The sequence below is a fragment of the Lotus japonicus genome, chromosome 1, assembly GCF_012489685.1.
Source record: "Lotus japonicus ecotype B-129 chromosome 1, LjGifu_v1.2".
Classification (NCBI taxonomy): Eukaryota; Viridiplantae; Streptophyta; class Magnoliopsida; order Fabales; family Fabaceae; genus Lotus; species Lotus japonicus.
Window position 1 is genome coordinate 74944405 of NC_080041.1, and position 20991 is coordinate 74965395.

The following is a 20991-nucleotide window of genomic DNA, read 5'->3' on the forward strand; positions in this document are numbered from 1 at the left end:
GTAACTCAAACCAAAAATCACAAACAATCCTCGGCAACGTCGCCAAAAACTTGTTGGTAAATCCACAAGTGTACGAATCCACCCGGTTATAATTATCGAACCACATAGATTGTGAGTGAATAGATTCGGTTTAAGCCTGGAGTTCAAAGGTTTGTTTTATTGAAAAAGAGATATGTCGAAGTAGTAATAAGGAAAAAGGAAAATAAAAAGACAATTCAGAAAATAACATGCTTTGGGTTCTTGTTCAACTAGTCAATTTAAGCACATCTATCTAAGCACATGAACTCATGAATCTCTCTTTGATGTTATAGCCTAGTTACTCACTTATTGATTCCTCATATATGCAATTCTCCCATACTAAAAGTTAAGCCCAATTGCTTGTGTACATAGTCATTTATATGAGATTTTAGATCATGCAAATTCAGGCCAACAAACTTGTTGTTCTTTTGTTATGCTGTCTGCATTTTAGCTAAGTTAAGTTTTTGGCCCACATGTCGGACCGATGTCACAACATCTTGCCTGTGACATCTGTCCTTGCGAAATCTGCAATGAGTTGGCTAGGTTTTCTGTGAAGCTTCATTTTGATTACTTGGTGATCAAGCTAGGGTATTTCTGGAAGCTTCTATGCGTCATTCAAGGATTATATTCTATGTGATCAAATCGGTTTCAATGATTTGATCTGAGAGTGTGTGGGAGTTTTATTTCTGGAATAGGAAACTTTTTATTGAAGACTTTTCTGCAGATTTGTTTCCTAGTAACTCCCTGTTTGTTGTGTGGACCTTTGCTCGTCCAAGCCCATCGAAGACAAGGCCTGGATGACTACTATATATGAAGACCGAAACCTAGTGTTTAGGTAGAGAGCTTCTGTTGAGTAAAACTAGGGTTTACTCTTTTCTGTGTTCACACTTGTTGTTATCTCAGCATATTCACGTATTGATTCTTTTGCTGAGAGTTGAGTTTTTGTTGTTTGATCATGAGATCTGTCTTTGCTCTTGTGTTGAGCTGTTGAATCACTGTGGAAGTGATTGAGAGAAAGTGAGAGGGGCTCTCATACTTAAGGCGAGGATTAAGTAATAAACACTTGTAGAGATAGGTAGAAAAGGCTGTGAACTGGAGCAGTTCGGTTAAGACCTTTTGTGTACAATTTCTCTGAATAGTGGATTATCTTTCTCTTGGGTGAAAACCCTCCAGACGTAGGTGATTTTGCACCGAGCTGGATTAACAATCATGTGTGTCTTGTCTCTATTTATGTTCTTTATATTGCATATTCAATTAACTGTTTTATATCATGTTGTACAAGATGTCTTAGACATCTAAGACATCTGGTAGAACATCTGTCCGCATGTGCCAGAATTTCAAAACCCCAACCCTTCCTCTATTCCTAGTAGCCAAGATTGAAGGGGTAATCGCAAATCGGTTCCCTAATCTATAACAAACTTCCGTTCTGATTATACAAAATCATAAAGCAAGCATGCATACAAGCTTAGATTGAAGTTCAGAAAATGGGATTCAAGGAAAGAAAAAGGACATGTGGGAAAGAACTTAAGATTATAACTTAAAGATGAAAAGTCTTACATAAAAACCAAAGCATAAGAAGAGAGATTAGCCAAGCTGGCTAAGAACCTAAATTACAAGCTTGGAAGCCCTCTCTCACTCTCCTAGATGATCCTCTACCTCTGAATTTTTCAAAGTATGAAAAGATACAATTTATATGCAAAAAAACGTGTTTTCTGTGTGCCAGGCGCTCAAACGCCAGGCCTAATTTTCCCAGCATTTGGCTTCTGCCTCCCTAGCGCTCAGGCGCCCACATGGGCGCGTGAGCGCCCCAGCTCGCCTGAAAACCTCTTAAACTGCATTTTAACTCCTCTTTAGTGCCTCCTTCGAGTCTCTAAACCCCTTGGCTTTCTTCCTTCAGCTGTTACAACCTAATTACTTGCTCAAAAAGACTAGAAATAAAGCCAAGAAACTCAAAGGTTAATTTGCACAAGAGTATAAAATCAACTAGGAATTAAACTAGACCCCTAAACTCTACTAAAATACCATTAAAGACCCTATAAAACTATGAAATTACCAAAGCAATGCAAAAGCACTAATAAAGATAAAAATGCATGGAAATGCATGAAACACTACATGAGACACAAGAAAAAGACTTAAAATAAACTACGAAATGACCCTAAAAACACTACTAAATTCGGGTCATCATAGGACATCTCGCAAATTTTATCAAGGACGCCTCTGTTCAGGAGCCCGCCAAGGCCACTCAAGGTGAAAAAGGAAACGGCAAAGAGGTAGTGGAAGAATAAGGCGATCTCGTGGGGGAATGTGCGTCTATAGCAGGCGGATTTGGTGGTGGCGAGCTTTCCAGCAAGGCTAGAAAAAGACATGCGGCGGCGGTGCATTTTGTTCACCATGCATATGAAGGAGCATGCTAGTTGAATCATTCACCCATCACATTCAGCCCTCAAGATTTCGCTCATGTAATCCCACATGACAATGATCCAATAGTAGTAACAATCAGGATGAATAATTACAAAACTAAGAAAGTGTTCTTAGACCAGGGATCTGCTGCTGACATTATTTATGGTGATGCGTTCGATCGTTTGGGTCTTAAGGAGTCAGACCTAAAGCCTTATCGAGGAACTCTAGTAGGATTTACAGGCGGTCGAGTGAGCGTACGAGGTTATGTAGAAATCCCAACTGCCTTTGGCGAGGGAGAATTTTTCAAGAAATTTCAACTCAAGTACCTTGTTATCGCGAGTCGGGCAAACAACAATGCCCTGCTTGGACGGGATACGCTCAACAAGTTGGGTGCAATAATCTCTACAAGTCATTTGACCATAAAATATCCAGCATGTAATGGAAAGATAGGAATTCTACGTGTTGATCAAGAAGCAGCAAGAGGATGTTACCTCAAAAGTGTGGCCCTCTATGGGAAGAAAGCCGCCAAAGAGAGTCATAGAATCACTGGAATTTTCACACAGGAAGATCTTCGCCCTCAGCCGCTGGAAGAAACAAAGTCAGTAAGAGTCAAGGACAAGATATTAAAAATTGGAAGTAGATTATCAAAAAATCAAGAAGACCGGTTGATCACCCTGTTGGGCGACAATTTGGATCTATTTGCCTGGACAATCAATGACGTACCTGGAATAGACCCAAGTGTAATCACTCATAAATTGGGCATACGCCCAGGAGCGAAACCAGTTATGCAGGCACGGCGGCGAATGAGTGAGGAGAAAGATAAGGCGGTGCAAGTAGAGACCAATAAACTTATGAAGGCTCTGTTTATTCGTGAAGTACAATATCCAACATGGCTAGCCAATGTTGTGATGTTCAGGGAGGCTAACGGAAAGTGGAGAATGTGTACCGATTATACGAGTTTGAGCAAAGTATGTCCCAAAGATTCTTACCCATTACCCAATGTTGATAAGTTGGTGAATGGAGCTTCAGGGAATGAACTCTTGACTCTCATGGATGCATATTCTGGCTATAATCAAATCATGATGCACCCCCCAGATGAAGAAAGCACGGCGTTCATGACTAATCAGTCTAATTTCTGCTACAGAACCATGCCTTTTGGCTTGAAGAATGCGGGTGCCACTTATCAACGCCTGATAGACAAAATTTTTGCAAATCAAGTTGGAAGAAACATGGAGGTGTATGTTGATTGTTAAGTCTCCAATGGCCGGGGATCATGGTGAAGATCTAAAGGAAGCCTTTGCTCAGTTAAGAAAGTACAGCATGAAATTGAATCTTGAAAAATGTTCCTTTGGAATTCAAGGGGGGAAGTTTTTAGGATTCATGATAACATCAAGGGGAATTGAAGTAAATCCAGACAAGTGCAAGGCGATTTTGGACATGAAAAGCCTAGCTAATGTCTGAGAAGTACAACGGTTAACAGGACATTTGGCTGCTTTGTCTCGTTTTTTGCCTATGGCGGGTGACAAAGCAGCCCCATTCTTTGCATGCCTAAAGAAAAACTCATCATTCCAGTGGACTGACTTGTGTGAGCAAGCATTCACCAAGTTAAAAGAGTTATTAGCAACACCTCCAATCTTATCCAAGCCCACTCCAACTGTTCCCTTAATTCTCTACTTGGCGGTCACCGATAAGGCGGTCAGCACAGTCTTACTGCAAGAAGAGAAGAAGAAATACAAAGTTATCTACTTCGTCAGTCATACTTTGCAAGGTGCTGAAGTAAGATACCAAAAAATAGAAAAGTCGGTCTTGGCAATCTTGAAAACGGCAAGGAGACTCAGACCATAATTTCAGAGTTTTCAAGTCAAAGTAAAAACTGATATCCCGTTAAGACAAATATTGCAAAAGCCATATTTATCAGGGCGCTTAGTCAGTTTGTCAGTAGAGTTGTCAAAGTATGATATCCAATACGAGCCAAGGGGAACCGTCACAATTCAACTCTAATTCATTTTGTGCCGGAGGTGACTCCTTCAGAAGGCGAGGGAGTGGACAGCGAATGAATTATATGTCGATGGATCGTCAAATGACATTGGAAGTGGGGCGGGTGTTACCATTGAAGGCCCGGACAAAATGACGATTGAGCAATCACTGAAGTTTGAGTTTAGGGAAAACAATAACCAAGCAGAGTATGAAGCTTTAATCGCTGGCTTAAGGCTTGCCATTGAACTGCGAGTCCAAAAATTGTTCATAAAGGGTGATTCTCAGTTGGTGGTTAAACAAGTCAAAGGAGAATATCAAGTGAAAGACCCACAACTTTCTAAGTACTTAGAAGTTGTTTACAGATTAATGATGGCTATCAAAGAAGTTAGGATAGAACATATCCCAAGAAGTCAAAATGAGCGGGCAGATGTGTTAGAAAAATTGGCAAGCACGGGCAGATTGGGAAGTTATCAAATAGTAATACAAGAAACTCTTCCTTGCCCTAGCATTGACTTAGTGGAAATAAAGGTGAAAGCAGTAAAAGCAATAGTCGAAGGCGAGACTTCATGGTTGGAGCCAATCAAAGCTTTTCTCCAAAACCCTCCAAAAGAGGACACTTTGAATACAAGAGAGAAGCGTAGGGAGGCCAGTTTCTACACGCTAGTGGGAAATGAACTATATAGGCGAGGAATAATGTCACAATTACTCAAGTACGTGGACATTAAGGATGCTCAAGGTATCATGGCAGAAGTCCACGACGGTGTGTGCTCCAGCCACATAGGTGGGTTGTCTTTGGCAATCAAGTTACTAAGAGCAGGGTTTTATTGGCCAACGGTAAAGAAAGATTGTCTAGAATACGTCAAAAATGTGTCAAGTGCCAAGTTTTTTCCGATTTGCATAAAGCCCCGCCTGAACAATTAACAACCATGATGGCACCATGGCAATTCGCCATGTGGGGGACGGACATTCTAGGTCCATTCCCAGTGGCAAAGGCGCAAATGAAATACATTGTAGTGGTGGTGGATTATTTCACTAAATGGATAGAAGCCGAAGCATTGACAACCATTACAGTCGCCAAGGTCAGGAATTTTCTATGGCGAAGGATAGTATGCAGATTTGGTGTTCCTATGGCATTGATAATGGACAAGGAGACTCAGTTCACCAGTAATTTGACAAGAGAGTTTTGTGCGGATCTTGGGATTGAAATGAGGTTTGCATCGGTGGAGCATCCTCAGACCAATGGGCAAGCTGAATCAGCAAACAAAGTAATTCTGAATGGTTTAAAGAAGAAGCAAGATGAGGCGAAAGGCCTATGGGCTGAAGAACTGTCAGGCGTCTTATGAGCTTATAACACAACATAGCAAACAAGCACCAAAGAAACGCCATATCGGCTGACCTATGAGACATATGCCATGTTACCTGTGGAAATCGAAAATCAAAGTTGGAGAGTATCAAGGTTCAATGAAGAAGAGAATGAGGAAAACTTGATTTCCAATTTGATCTTGCTACCAGAGGAGCATAGAGAAGCCCACATAAGGAATGAAGCATACAAAGGGAGGATCGCCCGGAAGTACGCAACGAAGGTGGTTCCAAGGACTATGAAGGCGGGAGACTTAGTGCTTCGGAAAAGAACAATGCCCACCAAACATAACAAACTCTCGCCAAACTGGGATGGACCCTTTAGGGTCATATGATACATGGGAAATGGAGCCTATAAGCTAGAACAGTTAGATGGCAAGAAAGTTCCTCGAACATGGAACGCCTCGCACCTGAGGCAATATTTCAGTTAAAAAGAACGAACAAAGAAGTCCCACTCTTTTTTCCTCGAGGAGGTTTTTAATGAGGCGACAAATGTAAAGATTGAGCATATAAGGAAATGGAAAGAGATAGAAGTGTTTCTCCATCACTGATCAATAACATTCTACAACAACTTCAAGAGGATCAATTTCACATTATGGATAGAGGTTAGTACCTCATAACCATTCTTATTATGTGAAGACTATGAAATCTTAAGATCCATCTTCTACATGATTTAGTATGACTAAACTTACAATTTATTGACGGGCATTCTTTTAGTATGCAGATATGTAAAAAATGAAAATGAAAAGCTATTTGAAGGATAGATCCATTAAAACCATGGTTGTTTTGTTAGATTAGAAATTGTTTTCAAGATACAATACAAGAAAGCCTCTAAGTGTAAATTGTATAAAACCTAAAATGGTTCAAAACTAATCATTTTGACTTCTTGATTATAATTAAAATTATTTTTCTAAACTAATTTACTATTTATATAAGTTATTTTTCAGTATTTAAATACATAATTTCATTAAACAATGGAGAAAATATCTACGCCAACTTTGTTTTTGTTACAAAAAGATCTAGAGAAAAAGGATGATGCACTGATATTGTGAAAATTTTTACACCGTCAACCAATCAGATTGAAAGGATGTGCCAGGTTAATTAATGAAATTAAATAAAAAAAAAATTCTCATATCTTCGAAATCCGATTGGTGATATCTATGCCAACTAAATAATCATTTTAAAAAAATTGTCACATAATGAAATTTTAATATAATTATATTTCAGTACTTTATATTAAAATTTTATTATTTACATAACCCTACATTTTGTTTGTAAGTAAAAAACAATTATATAGAATAAACAGTAATTCAAAGTAGTAAAAATTTTATTTAAAAATGACTTAAAAACTATTAAATTTTATATAAAAAATAAAAGCTTATAAAAAAATATAGAAAATAAAATAAAATTGTGAAACATTTAGATCAACAGTGACAAAAGCCACAAATAAATAAAATGATTTCATTTTTACAAAATAAAATCATATACATTCATCACGAAATTACAAGTTTTTGTTTTCTTAAATCTAATTTATTAATTTTTTTCTTTTAATCCATAAAATATCTTTTGATAAAATTAATAAAAATAACACAAATTTTTAAAAAAATATCTGCAATATGAAATATGAAACTGTTGGAGATTGCTATAAAAGGAAATAAAGTCAAAACACAAAGTTTTCTTTTTGGCACTATTTATGTAATTTTCTCTCTTCTATCTTTATCAAAACTAGTGTTTTTTTTACCTGCGCGTTGCACGGGGAATATGTCTATTGTATTTGATACGTAAATTAATACCTTGATTATTAAAAATATATTAAATAACGGATAAAATATGAGTTAGAAATGTTAAGCAAAGTGGACATAAAGACTTTTATTCTAAGCCTGATTGAGACCAACAGGAACTCGTTTCACATTCTTCGTGAATATGAAAACAATAGCATAAATCATAGGTATAAGGAATTACCAACATATTAATCTTAAAAAAAAAGAATGTGCTAGTAGTACAAATCAGGATTGTGAAAGATAAAACATAAAGTATGACATTATTGTGTTTATTCCAAGTCATCCAAGTTTGAGTCAACATTGTAGGGTACCTAAAGAACTTCTGCAAATCACAGCGAGTAGAGGTCATCAAAAGAGAAATACACAGGGAGAACCACATATTGCATTCGTCCTCACTTTCTACAACCTGTTCAAAGATGCAATACTTCTTCGTGAGAAAAATCACACATTACAAAACCACAGGTAAAGAGGCTCATTGTTTAAAAGTAAAAGAGACATACCAAAAAAACGTACTTCAGTCAGGTGGTTCAGGGCTAGCGCCACCACCCACATACTCAAATCCTTGTATCAACCTCTTTAAACTACAACAGAAAATAAATAGAAAATTCAGGGCTCGGCCCACTTATCATAGTAGATTACAATAACAAAAAACTCAAAGCAAACTAATTAATACAGAAATAGAAAAATATAACACTAAAGATTCGAATAATCAATTCACAAAAACCCTTAAATTAAGAAAAATTCACTGTTACACAAAAACCCCAAACTCCAATTCATGAACTGTGTCTAATCTACGTAGTTTCCACCCAGGGGCGGATCCAGACCTACTATATCAGTGTGGTTAAACATAAAGAAATCATATGCTAAATATATTGAAAATTTTTTTTTGAACAAGAGAAATATTATAGATAAAACCATGAGAGAAAGTTTCTCATGGAAATAGAAGAGTTTACAGTCCAAGAAGGACTAGGCTTACAACGAAATATAACAAAAGAAACAAAGTGAAAACAACAGTACAGTAAAGAAACAAGAACAATAAAACAGGGAAAATACAATAGGAAGACAACAATCTATACTACACTAATAGTGGAGGCCGAAAAATAGGAGGTGCATGAGAAATCCACAACAACACATAGCAGGTTACAGCAAAATTTCTTCTAATGAATCTTTTGAGTAGCTTGCAAAGTGCTGAGTGAAGGTTTTTCCGTTTATTATAATTTATATGTTTGAGTATATTCTTCTTTATATATGTATTGTATTGGATGATATGATGAGCACAATAATTTGAGTAAACATTAATTTCATGATAGATATGAACAACAGACGCAGTATCAAATACATTCAAGAAGATAATAGAATGAAAGCAACACACAATTGTGAGAGCAAATAATTTTTTTTTTTAAAAAAAAAGAAAAAAAAAATTGGTGTGGCTCCGTCCATGTTTCCACCACTCCTCACATCAGCAACTGCATGGGTTGTATGACAGCAGTTTCTCAAGCATTCCTTCTCACACTGTTTGACTCTAATACAAAGATTTCAAAGATTTTTGATATGAACCCAACATGTAACGCAAAAATAAGAAAATGCTCAAGCTTTTACTTAGCACATGTATAAGAATGATAAGAAATAAGAAATAAGACTGCATTTGACACCAAATTTTGACCGGGCCTATCAGCATAAAACACTTCTGATATTTTCTGTGTGATAATCAACACTAGAGTACAATAGTGCTACTAATCAAATCGCGTAAATCCGATTCACATCATAAGTTACAAAAATCAAAGGCACATTTCAGTCAAGTGAAACAAAAAAATGATGTAATGCCCCTCATGTGAACACCCCAACAAATTATTCATATATGTGAGAAAAGAATAAAATAATTCTCCCATCCAAAGTCAAAATTCCCCCCATCGAAAATAATTCTATCAATAAGATCAACTATCAAGTATCAAGACAGGTTAATTCATAAGTTTTGTAATGTCAAAAGTAATTGTGGTTACTTCACCAATGAATATACTAAAAATCAATTTAAATTGAACTTAAGGAAATATATAAAGCAAAGTAAGACATGTCACCCAATTGGCGTACTAAAACATGATTGATTATATGTAAAGCTGATGAGTTTGACCCTTAAGAATGAGCTAGACATGCTCATGAAGATTAAATATGAGCTATTCATATGCTTTCATCAATTTGAGTGACATGTGCATCATAAAAAAAATCATCAACCCTGCTTCTTCGTAAGAATCAAAACTGGAATCGGATCGGGAATATTGGCTACGTTTCAGACCCTAAAGAATCACAAAGAGTTTTAAAGGAAAAAAACTTAATCAATTTTTGAAATCAAAAGAACGTAATCACAATATGCACAAAAATCTTCGAAGGAGGAAGACGCAATCTTAGATAATGAGGGAAAATCTTTTAAAATTTTAATATTTTATGAAAAAGTTTCTCATATTTAAAATTACCTTTAAAAAATCGGTTTCAAGATTTGTTATGGAAATAAACTTTAGGTGAAGAAAAAGTTTATTTTTAGAGTATTAATTAAATTCTATAATATTTTTATAGAATTTTCGGATTTTTATTTAATTCATAATTTCATGAGTTTTTATTGTGATTTGGTAGATTTTGATAGTTTTTATTAATACATTTTATGGTATTTTTTGGTTTTTTATTTAATCTAGGTAAATCTTAGATAATTAGGGCAAATCTTTTAAAATCTTAATATTTTATGAAAAAGTTTCTCATATTTAAACATAAAAAACCATCTAACAAATTGACACGTGGAATTATTTTTATGAAAATTAATCTGGTTCTGCCACATCACTAAATGAGTCTGATAGAAGTTCTTCTTTTCTATTATATATTGATGATATTGATATTAATATTAATATTGGTATTGATTGATTAAAGAACCTCAAAATCTACTTTTTTTTCACACATTTTTCTCTACTCATTTTTTCTCTTATTTATTTATCTCTTTTCAATCTTTATTTTAAATCAAACAGATGCTTCTCATTTCGGACTACGTATGTATGTATGATATGTTTGGATACTTTTTTTGGCCTTAATATGTTTCGATACTAATCATGTTAAAAGAAGATTACATTTTTCTTGTTATTATTACCCCAAATTCCACTGCAAAATTAATGGACTTGCATTTTCAACTTCCTACTGTTAAAAAAAAAAAAAAACTTCCTAGATGGGCTAGTAGTGGTGCTTAGGTATTAACCCTCTTGTGAAGAAGTCCTAGTAATGAAGTTTTACCAGTAAAGTGATAAAATCACAATATGATTATAGGTGAAAAAAAGTAACTGAATTAATCAAACATGGTTGCTTCGGTTTGGTTTTTTAGGAAAATGTTTCCAAAGGTAAACCAAACCAAATCAATAACCCTAGCTGGAATACCACGTAATCAAAGCACAGCTTCACAGAAAACTCAGTCAGCTCCTATCAGATCCGCAGGGACACATGTCATAGTCAAGATGTTACAACATCGTGTCCGACATGTTGGCACAAACACACTTAGTTAAAATGCTGACAATCATGAACAAAGGAACAACACTTTCAGTTTCGTCTTGGGAGCTGTGACACTTCCGTTTGGTATGTGGATTAGAGCGGGTTGGGTGCCCTATCCCACCAGCTTCCTTTCGTTAATATTACAGACACCAGGTTGCGTCTTCGAGACCTGATTCAAGGCAACTAGTGGAATCTTGAACGGGCCTATACGGAGATGCCTCCCATCTACAGAGATAAATTGAACCTGATTGCTCCAGTGCTTCGAGAGGGAGGAGCTGACCTTTGGATTTGGGATGGAAATCCGACAGGGTGCTACACCACTAGGGACACATATGCCTGGCTCCATGCCTAGGATCATCCGCAGGCTCCATCAGGGATGTGGAACTGGATTTGGAAGCTTGCGGTCCCTGAGAAGTTGCGTTTTTTTATCTGGATTATCTGTCATGAATCTTTGCATGTTAATACTTATCGATTCAGGTGCAATTTGAGCCATGACTTGCGGTTTACCCGATGCTCAGGAGGGGAAGAAACGATCCTTCACTGCATGCGGGATTTCCCTCATTCGAGGGAAATCTGGCTTCGTTTGAGAATCTTGTCCAGAGATGATTTTCTGCAGCAAGGTCCCAGAAGATGGGTCACTAAACTAGCTCGAAGCAACTGCAGAGTTCAACTTGTGGTGGTGTTGTGGGGCATTTGGAGGTGGCGAAACAATATGTTGTTTGATCCTTCTCCTGGGACACTGCAGGAGGCTTGGCGAAACAATATCTTGTTTTATATTTTAAAGAAAGGTTCGAATAAATGTGATAAAATCCGTATAACTCCCATTTTTTTATTTAGGAGTTAGAGAAATGAAAAGAAATTTTATTTTTGGTAGATAGAAATGAAAAGAAATTGGTATAAAGCATTATGGACTTGGGCCATGTAAATTATTTAGTGGCTGTTTGAAGTGTAGTTGCTTTTTTATTTGTCTATTTTATTAAAAAGCCCAACAAATAACTGCCTACAATAAACACTAGTTTTATTTATAAAAAAAAAGACTAAACCCTATTCTCTCATCTGCTCAGCCACGCGATTATCACACAAGGTTAGATTTGACATGTGAATTTTTTGCTCATCATATTATATTCTGTTCCTTTCGTTGAACTTTAATTTTCCAATTAAGCTTTCCTTTTAGTATTCTCATTTTTCTGTTTTGTGTCTTCTTTTTCAGTCACCATGTTAGGTTCATTGGGCATGGAGATTGAAGCTGGTATGTTCTCGGTTCCCCAAACAATCTGCAATATTTTGTGCTGCATATGTGGAATTCCGATGCAACCGAACGCTGCAAACATGTGTGTCAAGTGTTTAAGCTCCCAAGAGGACATCACAGAGGGGCTCCAAAAGCAAATCAAAATCTATCACTGCCCTGAGTGCGAGAGTTACTTGCAGCAACAACCAAAAACTTGGATCAAATATCTTCGTTTGGAATCTGATGAGCTACTCAAATTCTGCTTGAATATGTTGAAGAAGAAATTGAGTACCAACAAAGTGAGGGTGGTGGATGCTCGTTTCATCTGGACTGAGCCTCACTCCAAGAGGATTAAGGTCAATGTCAAGGTTCAGAAAGAGGTTCTGAATGGGGTGATTCTTGAACAGTCTTACCTCGTCGAGTATGTTCAGCTGGAACACTTGTGTGACTCTTGCACCAGGTTGGCGGCTAACCCTGATCAGTGGGTTGCTGTTGTGCAACTCAGGCAACATGTTTCGCATAGGCGAACCTTCTTTTATTTGGAGCAGTTGATTCTCAAGCACGGTGTTGCGGCCACGGCTATAAGAATCAAACAAATGGATGAGGGCATTGATTTCTATTTCTCCAACAAAAGCCATGGTAACAAGTTTGTGCAATTTATACAGAAAGTAGCCCCTATAAGGAGCAATGGTGATAATAGGCAGCTTGTTTCTCATGATACAAAGAGCAACACCTACAACTACAGATATACTTATTCTGTTGAAATTAGCCCCATTTGCCGTGAGGATTTAATATGTCTGCCTCATCATGTTGCTCTAAGTTTGGGAAATATTGGCCCATTGGTGATTTGCACTAAGGTTACCAACAGCATTGTTCTGCTTGATCCATTCACCTTGAGACACTGTTCCTTAGATGCCAATCAGTATTGGGGAGCATCCTTCAAGTCTTTACTTACTAGTAGACAGCTAGTGGAGTATGTGGTCCTGGATGTGGAGGAGGTTGTGCCATCTGAGGTGGTTACTGTTGGTGGCACGAAATATGCCTTAGCTGTTGTTGAAGTGGCTCGTGTGTCAGATTTTGGAAAGAATGACACAATATTCTCCATCAAGACTCATCTTGGCCATCTTTTAAATCCTGGTGATTATGCTCTTGGTTATGATCTATATGGGGCTAATTGTAACAACATTGAATTGGACATATACAAAGGTGACCTTCCTCATGCAATTTTAGTAAAGAAGAGTTATGAAGAGAAGCGCTTGAAGAAACGTGGGAAGCCTCGTTCATGGAAGCTTAAATCACTCAACATGGAGGTTGATGATAAGGGTAGAATTGACCCAGACAAGATGAACTCAGAATATGAACAATTCTTAAATGATCTGGAAGAAAACCCTGACCTGAGGTTCAACCTATCACTGTACCAAAATATAGAGTTCCAACCATCAGAGATGGCATCTGTGACTGATGGGGAAGAGCTACCTTCTGTTCCATTGGAGGAGTTATTGGCTGATCTTGAGCTGGGCGAGGATGAAGATGAGGAGGACTTCATGATGGAATAAACAATAGCAGCTCTATCATAACAGAGAATTTTATGAAACTTGGTATTATTTACTTTAATGGTGTTTTTCATATTTGTTTTAATTTGTAATGATGGGGTGAAAGTTGCGTTGGGAAACTTTGTGACTATTTTAGTCAAGTTCTGGATTGGTCTGTAATGCTCTCTTTATTTTATTTTTATTTATCTTGCTCTTGGACCTGTTTTATTATGGCAAGTTGTTCCCTTATTTTGATTATGGCCTGATGTGCTTTTCTTGAGTATGGACAAGTATTATTATTGCCTAGTTTTTGTTATTGATCATCATTTTATTATTTGTTTAAGATTAGCTTATATTATTATTGCCCAGTTTTTGTTATTGATCATCACTTCTGACAGCCACTCCTAAAGTCACAATGCATGTTTTCTATAAGTTCTGACCCTCAGAATTAGAAGTGTTTGTCTTGGAACTGGGGTTTCAGATTCTTGACTTCTAGCTGAGCACCCAAGTAGCCTCCCTCCTCAATGTCAAAACTGCCAAGCCTATTTTTAATTTTTGTTCACAGAAATTTAAAATATAATTACTTTAACGACCCTTATTTTAAAACATATTTGCTTCATTGGTTAGAAACTCTCATGTCAGTATTAACATTTCTACAGAAGAAATTGGTTTAATGAGAAGGGCTTTGAAGGTTCTTAATGGTATCATTGTTTCAATCAGTGAGTGAAAGGGCGAAACAATTTGGTGGTGGAGATCATTTTGTTTCTGGCATATAGTTGAAGGCATGGGCAATTTATTTGATCTGGTCTTTCTAGTAATGGTAGAGAATAAAAGGTTGGGTACTGTCATGTTTTGGGGGGCTTTACTAAATGGCAATACCTTTGGCTCTGTTTATTGGGGGTGTAACAAGAATTACAATGTTCATTTTGCTTCTATGGTATTCTAGTAGCAGCTGCGTCTGCTATTTTTCTTCTAAGGAAACGTCACACCAAAAATCCCAACCCTCGATATTCGATAGTAGATGATGATATTTCTGTCCAATAAAATGTTTTCCCACCTATTCCCCATAGTTTCGCAGGGACACAAAATTAAGTTATGAGGGGATTTGATCCCCTCTATTCCCCTCCCCTCCATTCCCCTATAACCAAACAATATATGTAAGTTTCACTGTTTCAATACTCAACTAATTGTAATTGTAGTCAGTCAGTTGAAACCTCAAACCATAAATCCTTCTCTTACACAACCTAAAGATGGAAAGCCTGAAGTGTACTCTGACTCTCACATAAACCTCAAGCAAGATCTTCTTTTATAACTAGCTACTACCTACTAATTGACATATAAAGAGGCAGATTTAACCACACATACAGCCAGATAGCACGAGATAAATGGACAAACAAAACAATATATTTGTTATCTTGCATACATGCCTAATTAAGATGATTTGATCAAAGCAAATGAACATCATGAAACATGCATGAGAACGGAGATGATTTGATCAGAGCAATGAGCATAGTGAAATGAAAATTAGAAATTTAATAATATTAATACCTGACGTTAGTGAGACCAATGTTACAACAATAATGATAGTTGAACTTGAAGGGAGCAAGCGCGTCCCTGTAAATTGTTTGCTGGATAGGGATGCCCATGGCCTTGGGATCTCCCACCAATGCCTTAGGTGGGATCCCCACTCCCACCGACACTCCCACAATTAAGTATATAATAAGGGCATTTATGTAATTTTTCTATAGCGGATGCGGATATCCGCCTCGCCTTGTTTTCGAACGGATATTTAAATTTCATAATTCAGCCTTATAATTTAAAGGAACCACATGCCATGAATTAGAATTCATGAGCTAGTATACTTCTCAAATTCTTCACCTTAGAATTTGGTGAGATTAATGTGAAAGTAAGTAATGTGCTTACTCGAGTGTTTTTCGAGAGAAATTTTTGTGTGAGTTCTATAATTGATTTTTTAAAAAGGTAAACAAATTGCATTGCAAGTTGCATCTTGGATGTAGCCTTCTGGCGATGCAAAGGTAAATAAGGATAAATCTATAGTTCTCTAACTCTATCCTTTTAATTTCTAAATTTGGCTTATATTTGGTTTGAGTATTTTGCAATCTTAGGGTTCTTTGGTTGATCATATTTGTGTATCAAGATTCACATGAATTGAGTTGTATTCATTATTTCTTTAATAAACATGACCAGTGTTGTTAATTGCGGATGGCGGTTCATGGCGGAAAGCCAAAATCCCGCCATATGATGGAATATGGCGGGATGTGGCGGAATATGATGGAATATGGCCGCCATATGGCGCGATATCGGCCATGGCGGAAACCCAACAAACCGCCATGAGGAACTGCCATGGCGGCGCCATGGCAGATATTTGTTAACACTGATCATGACTTAATTACTAGTTGATTGCATTTCCGTTGTTGTGATTACTGATTCGTTTTGAATTTTTAGTTACGTAACCTGAAACTGGGCATGAATAACGGATTATTACATTGTCGGTAACAAATTACCAATGAACAATAACAAATTACATAAAGTTTCTTTGAAATTTTTCGAATTTGCACATACCTAATTCACCACCTTTTAGGTATTTCATCTTAGTGTTTACATAAATGCACCTAAGCTTACCCCTTGGTAATCGCATGATTAAGAACATTTGTTTTCTTGAAAATTTTATTCTATATTGAGATACTGCAAAAAATCATCATCAAGGAACAAAGTTCCACCCATGGTTTTCAAAGAACATACATAGAGAATAGATGTGGCTCAAGATATTTACTATTGAAACTAGATATTATACCCGTGCGATGCACGAGTTTGTTTTCAACATTTTTAACATAAAATAATAATGATTATAGTTTAAATTATTACATAAATATTAAAATAGTTTTTATTTTAAAATAAATAATAATAATTTCCCTAAACCATTTCAATAATTTCAAAAAAAAATACTTTTCAATAAATAGTATTGGAGTTCTCTTTGTAAATAATTAATATTACTCAAATTTAATAATTAATATTTAATAATCAGCATTGGATCATTTTTAAAATTTAATTAATTAATTATTTAATAATGTGAATTTTTTTTTTTCGAAAGCAAAAGATAATAAAATTAATGAGGAAAAAAGTCAAGATATACAGCCCGCCTCAATAGGAAGCAAAAGACCACAAAAAAAACACCCAATCCAACCCAAAAAACAATCATCTACCAACCCTGATAAGCCCTTAAGAAGAAAAGAAAAACCCAAAGCCTAAAGCCTGCCACCCGAAAGAGCAAGAAACAAAAACCCAAAGCCCATAGAGGTCCCAAGAACAAAGGCACAACCCACAAAACTATCACAAGGCCCCTAAAAAACATAATTAAGCAAAAAAAATTTAATGACATCAAAATAGTTGTTTTACCATTTTTTTACTTTTTACCGAGAAAACCATTTTTTGGGAAGGGCGATCACAATTTCCGAATCAGGTTTACACATGTTAAAATAAATTAATTTCATCTTTTTCAACTATAATAAGATATAAATTAAGTATTATGTAGTAAATTTATATTTATTCAACTTTGGTCATAACGTTTTTTCTCTATTAACCTTGCTCAAAATCGTTTTTACTAATATATAATAAGATCGTAAAATTATATTGGGATTGTTTCTTCAAATAAATCACACATATGTTATAGTTAATAGTAAATACCTTATAGCTTCATTTTTTTAATTTAAATAATTTTATCTAAATTATTTATTGATAACATTATTTTGTCATTAATCAAGTTTATTTTTAGTTATTTTTCCCTAATGCAAAATTCAAGTCAATTTTTATGTTTATGAATATTATTATTCAATTTAGATAATTGAATTAATTTTGAAAATACAAATTTTTTCAGTTTTTAATTTTATTATTTAATATATTAATTACGAAGAAATTTGCTATGGCTTCCTTTATTTTACTACAAAGGTAGGAAGATTTTACTGCTTAATGCATTTAACTAATTTTTTATGATAATTAGATTAAAAAATAAATGACTATGACTAAAATATTTTAAAAAAATATTTGTGTATCTAATTAAATATTTTATCAAATCGTTGTATTAACTCGTATTAACCTTCCTACCTTAAATAAAAGTGTGGTTTTTTTTATATTAGAGTGTCTTGTTCATTTTTCTTCACTCTTTTTTAGAGAACTAAAGTGTTAAGTTTCAGGAGTCTTTTGTCATGTTCTATTATACCTTATACAACAAACATGAAAATCAATTGACTTACTAATTGATCTAAAAAATGTATTGATGAGTTTTTAGTTTAGTTTAATGTATATATAATACAAAGAATTTTTTGTTTTTTTTGTTGTATTTATAATAAAATTTCAATTGAATTATACATTTTAGTGGGTAGTTAAATAGCTAATGACATGTTCTAGAAGAAAGTAAACATGTCATACAGGGGAGATTGCATATTAAGGCAGTGGAGGTTCAATCTAAGTATCTTGGCTTACCGGCTTTTGTGGGAAGATCAAAGACTCAAGTTTTTAACTTCATTCAAGAGAGAGTATGGAAGAAATTGAAAGGGTGGAAGGAGAAGACTCTATCTATGGCAGGGCGGGAGGTGTTAATTAAATCTGTAGCCCAAGCTATCCCGACTTATATTATGAGTTGTTTCTCTTTGCCCATGGGTTTGTGTCATCATATAGAGAGTATGATTAGTAGGTTCTGGTGGGGGAGTAAGCAAGGGGAGAAGAAGATTCATTGGGTTAAGTGGGACTTTCTTTGTCAACCAAAGAACGATGGTGGAATGGGTTTCAGAAGTTTTAAAGCTTTTAACGATGCTCTCCTTGCAAAACAAGGGTGGCGGCTGGCCACATGCTCAGATTCCTTGGTATATAAATGTCTAAAAGCGAGGTACTTTCCCAGAACAAATTTCCTTGATTCATCGGTTAGTACTTTGTCAAGCTACACATGGCGCAACATATATCAAGCATCTTGGGTAGTTAAAAATGGGTCTTTCTGGCGAATTGGTTCAGGGTTGGAGGTCAAGATTTGGGACACGAATTGGCTTCCAAATCAACAAGGTTATAAGGTCTGGTCCCCCAAGCCTGATGGGTGTGTGTTCTCTCATGTTTTTGAACTGATAAACCATGCTACTGGATCTTGGATAAATGATTTAGTGCAGCAGATTTTTCTACCTTTTGAGGCAATGCAAATTCAGCGAATTCCTCTAGATGGTGCACGGGAGGATAATCTGGTCTGGGTAGCCACGCAGAATGGTTTCTTTTCAGTGCAGTCAGCATACCGTTGCATCAGAAAATGGGAGCTACAGGATGTTGGGTCTTCATCAGCGACCACAAGGGTTATGGGACTTGAAAGTGCTTCCTCGCTATGGTCACTTTTTATGGAAGGTATTGAAAGGGATAGTCCCGACGCGTCAACGATTATGGAACAGAGGTGTTCGTTGTCCGCTGTTTTGTCCTCGATGTGAACAGATTGCAGAATCAGCGGAGCATGCTCTAAGGGATTGCCCATGGGCCAGAAGAGTGTGGTTTGCATCCCCCTTGGGCTTCTCATGGCAGGGTGCTATGAGTCAAACTATGAGTGATTGGTGTCGGGATTTGATTGTAAATGCTCCAAAGGATGTTGGGGAAATGTTTGCGGCCATATGCTACCACATTTGGCGAGCTCGTAATCTGCTATGTTTTGAAGGCCGGGAGAGCTCAGAACAAAATGTTGCTGCAAAGGCTATGGGGGATTTAATGGCGTATCAGCTAACACAGTTGCAGGTTCATCAAAGTTTGGAGGGGCAGCCTCAGAAAGCCCAACAGATATGGAAAGCACCATCCACTCAGCAATTGAAGATCAATGTTGATGCCTCAGGGACTGGCTCGGAATGGGGGTTGGCGGTGGTGGTGCGAAATCACTTTGGTAATGTAGTGGCTGCTGGTACAAGGGCTCTCATGGCTGAATTGGGAGCTGAATATGCAGAAGCCTGTGCTATTAAATTTGGAATTGGGTTTGCTTTGGAACACGGTTTTAATGCTGCAACTGTGGAATCAGATTGTAAAGGTGTAGTGGATGCTATTGCAAGAGGTGGTTCTCATGGCTCATATCTGGGCTCTGTCTTAAAAGATATAATTGAATTAGGTGGTAGTTTTCAGTCTTTTGATGTTGTTCATATAGGTAGAAAAGCCAATACTGTGGCTCATGATTTATCTAAATTTGCTTTGTCTCATGCGGATTGTACTTGGATGGGTGTTACACCCTATTGTATTCAGCACTGTGTGCTCAAGGATATTATGTCCATGCCTGATTATTGAATGAATGTGGTTTTCTGTCAAAAAAAAAAAAATAATGACTTAGACAAATTTATTCATTTTTAATATCAATCTTTTTTGCTTTAAAAAAACAATTACTATTAGCTATCTAATTTTCTTTTAGGAAGCACAAATAAATCAAATTTTTTATTAATGTAAAGTTAGTCAATTTCAGTTATTATTATTATTTAAAAATTATCTCTGGTAGTAATTAATAATTAAAATTAAAATAATATTAATATTTAATTTAAAATATGAGAAATTGAAAAGTTTAACAATTACTCATTAATAATTAATAATAAGTGGATGTATATTGAAAGTTGAATAAAAATTTGTTTAAATTTCATTCTTTAATGCATTTAATACTTATAGCTCAAGTGAGCTTTACATATATATATATAGATAAAACCAAACATTTTCCTACTATAATATTAATTATCCTTATTACAACTTTGGTATACCAAAGAACAACATCAATATAAAAAAAAAACAAAAAATGAATCTCATTTAACAAATTAATACCAAAAATAGAGTATAGAAACGGGTCCTTTAGAAGAAGCAAAGTGATTTACCAAAGACATAAAAATGGTGAACAAAATAGAGATTGACTCTGCATGAGCTTGGTGATAGAAGAAAGCATGGTTTATGGTTGGGTATCGTCGGACACTTCGATGTCGGTCTGTCATCAAAGGTCGGGTTTGTGGGCAATTAGATAATGGGTCGAAACAGGTGTTGGGAAGACCGATCCACTTGTTGACAAAAGACCAAAGACTTTTTGCTGATGGATTAATGCCAATGTTGAAGCCCCGAAGATTATGTCAATGTCATTGCTAGGTGCTTATTGCACGTCGGTGAGTGTCAACACTCA

At 35.9% G+C, this 20991-nt stretch overlaps 2 protein-coding genes across 2 annotated transcripts; both read left to right on the forward strand.

Annotated features, from left to right (window-relative positions):
• Positions 1 to 2519: 2519 nt before the first annotated feature.
• Positions 2520 to 3879, forward strand: LOC130746263 (uncharacterized). The gene is made up of 2 exons (XM_057598832.1): positions 2520 to 3386; positions 3637 to 3879. The coding sequence occupies exons 1-2, from the start codon at positions 2520 to 2522 to the stop codon at positions 3877 to 3879; spliced, it is 1110 nt and encodes a 369-aa protein (XP_057454815.1).
• An 8198-nt stretch (positions 3880 to 12077) lies between these two features.
• LOC130710366 (uncharacterized) lies at positions 12078 to 14072 on the forward strand. The gene is made up of 2 exons (XM_057559599.1): positions 12078 to 12138; positions 12265 to 14072. Exon 2 carries the CDS (start codon positions 12270 to 12272, stop codon positions 13836 to 13838), a length of 1569 nt encoding a protein of 522 aa, XP_057415582.1. The 5' UTR covers positions 12078 to 12138; positions 12265 to 12269; the 3' UTR covers positions 13839 to 14072.
• The last annotated feature ends 6919 nt before the right edge of the window (positions 14073 to 20991 follow it).

Excerpts from the sequence above, each read along its gene's own strand:
- LOC130746263 (XM_057598832.1), top strand. The coding sequence starts at position 2,520 with ATGAATAATTACAAAACTAAGAAAGTGTTCTTAGACCAGGGATCTGCT. Across the intron at positions 3,387-3,636 it reads ATTATACGAGTTTGAGCAAA|TTGGAAGAAACATGGAGGTG; the intron begins GTATGTCCCAAA and ends TTGCAAATCAAG.
- LOC130710366 (XM_057559599.1), top strand. The coding sequence starts at position 12,270 with ATGTTAGGTTCATTGGGCATGGAGATTGAAGCTGGTATGTTCTCGGTT.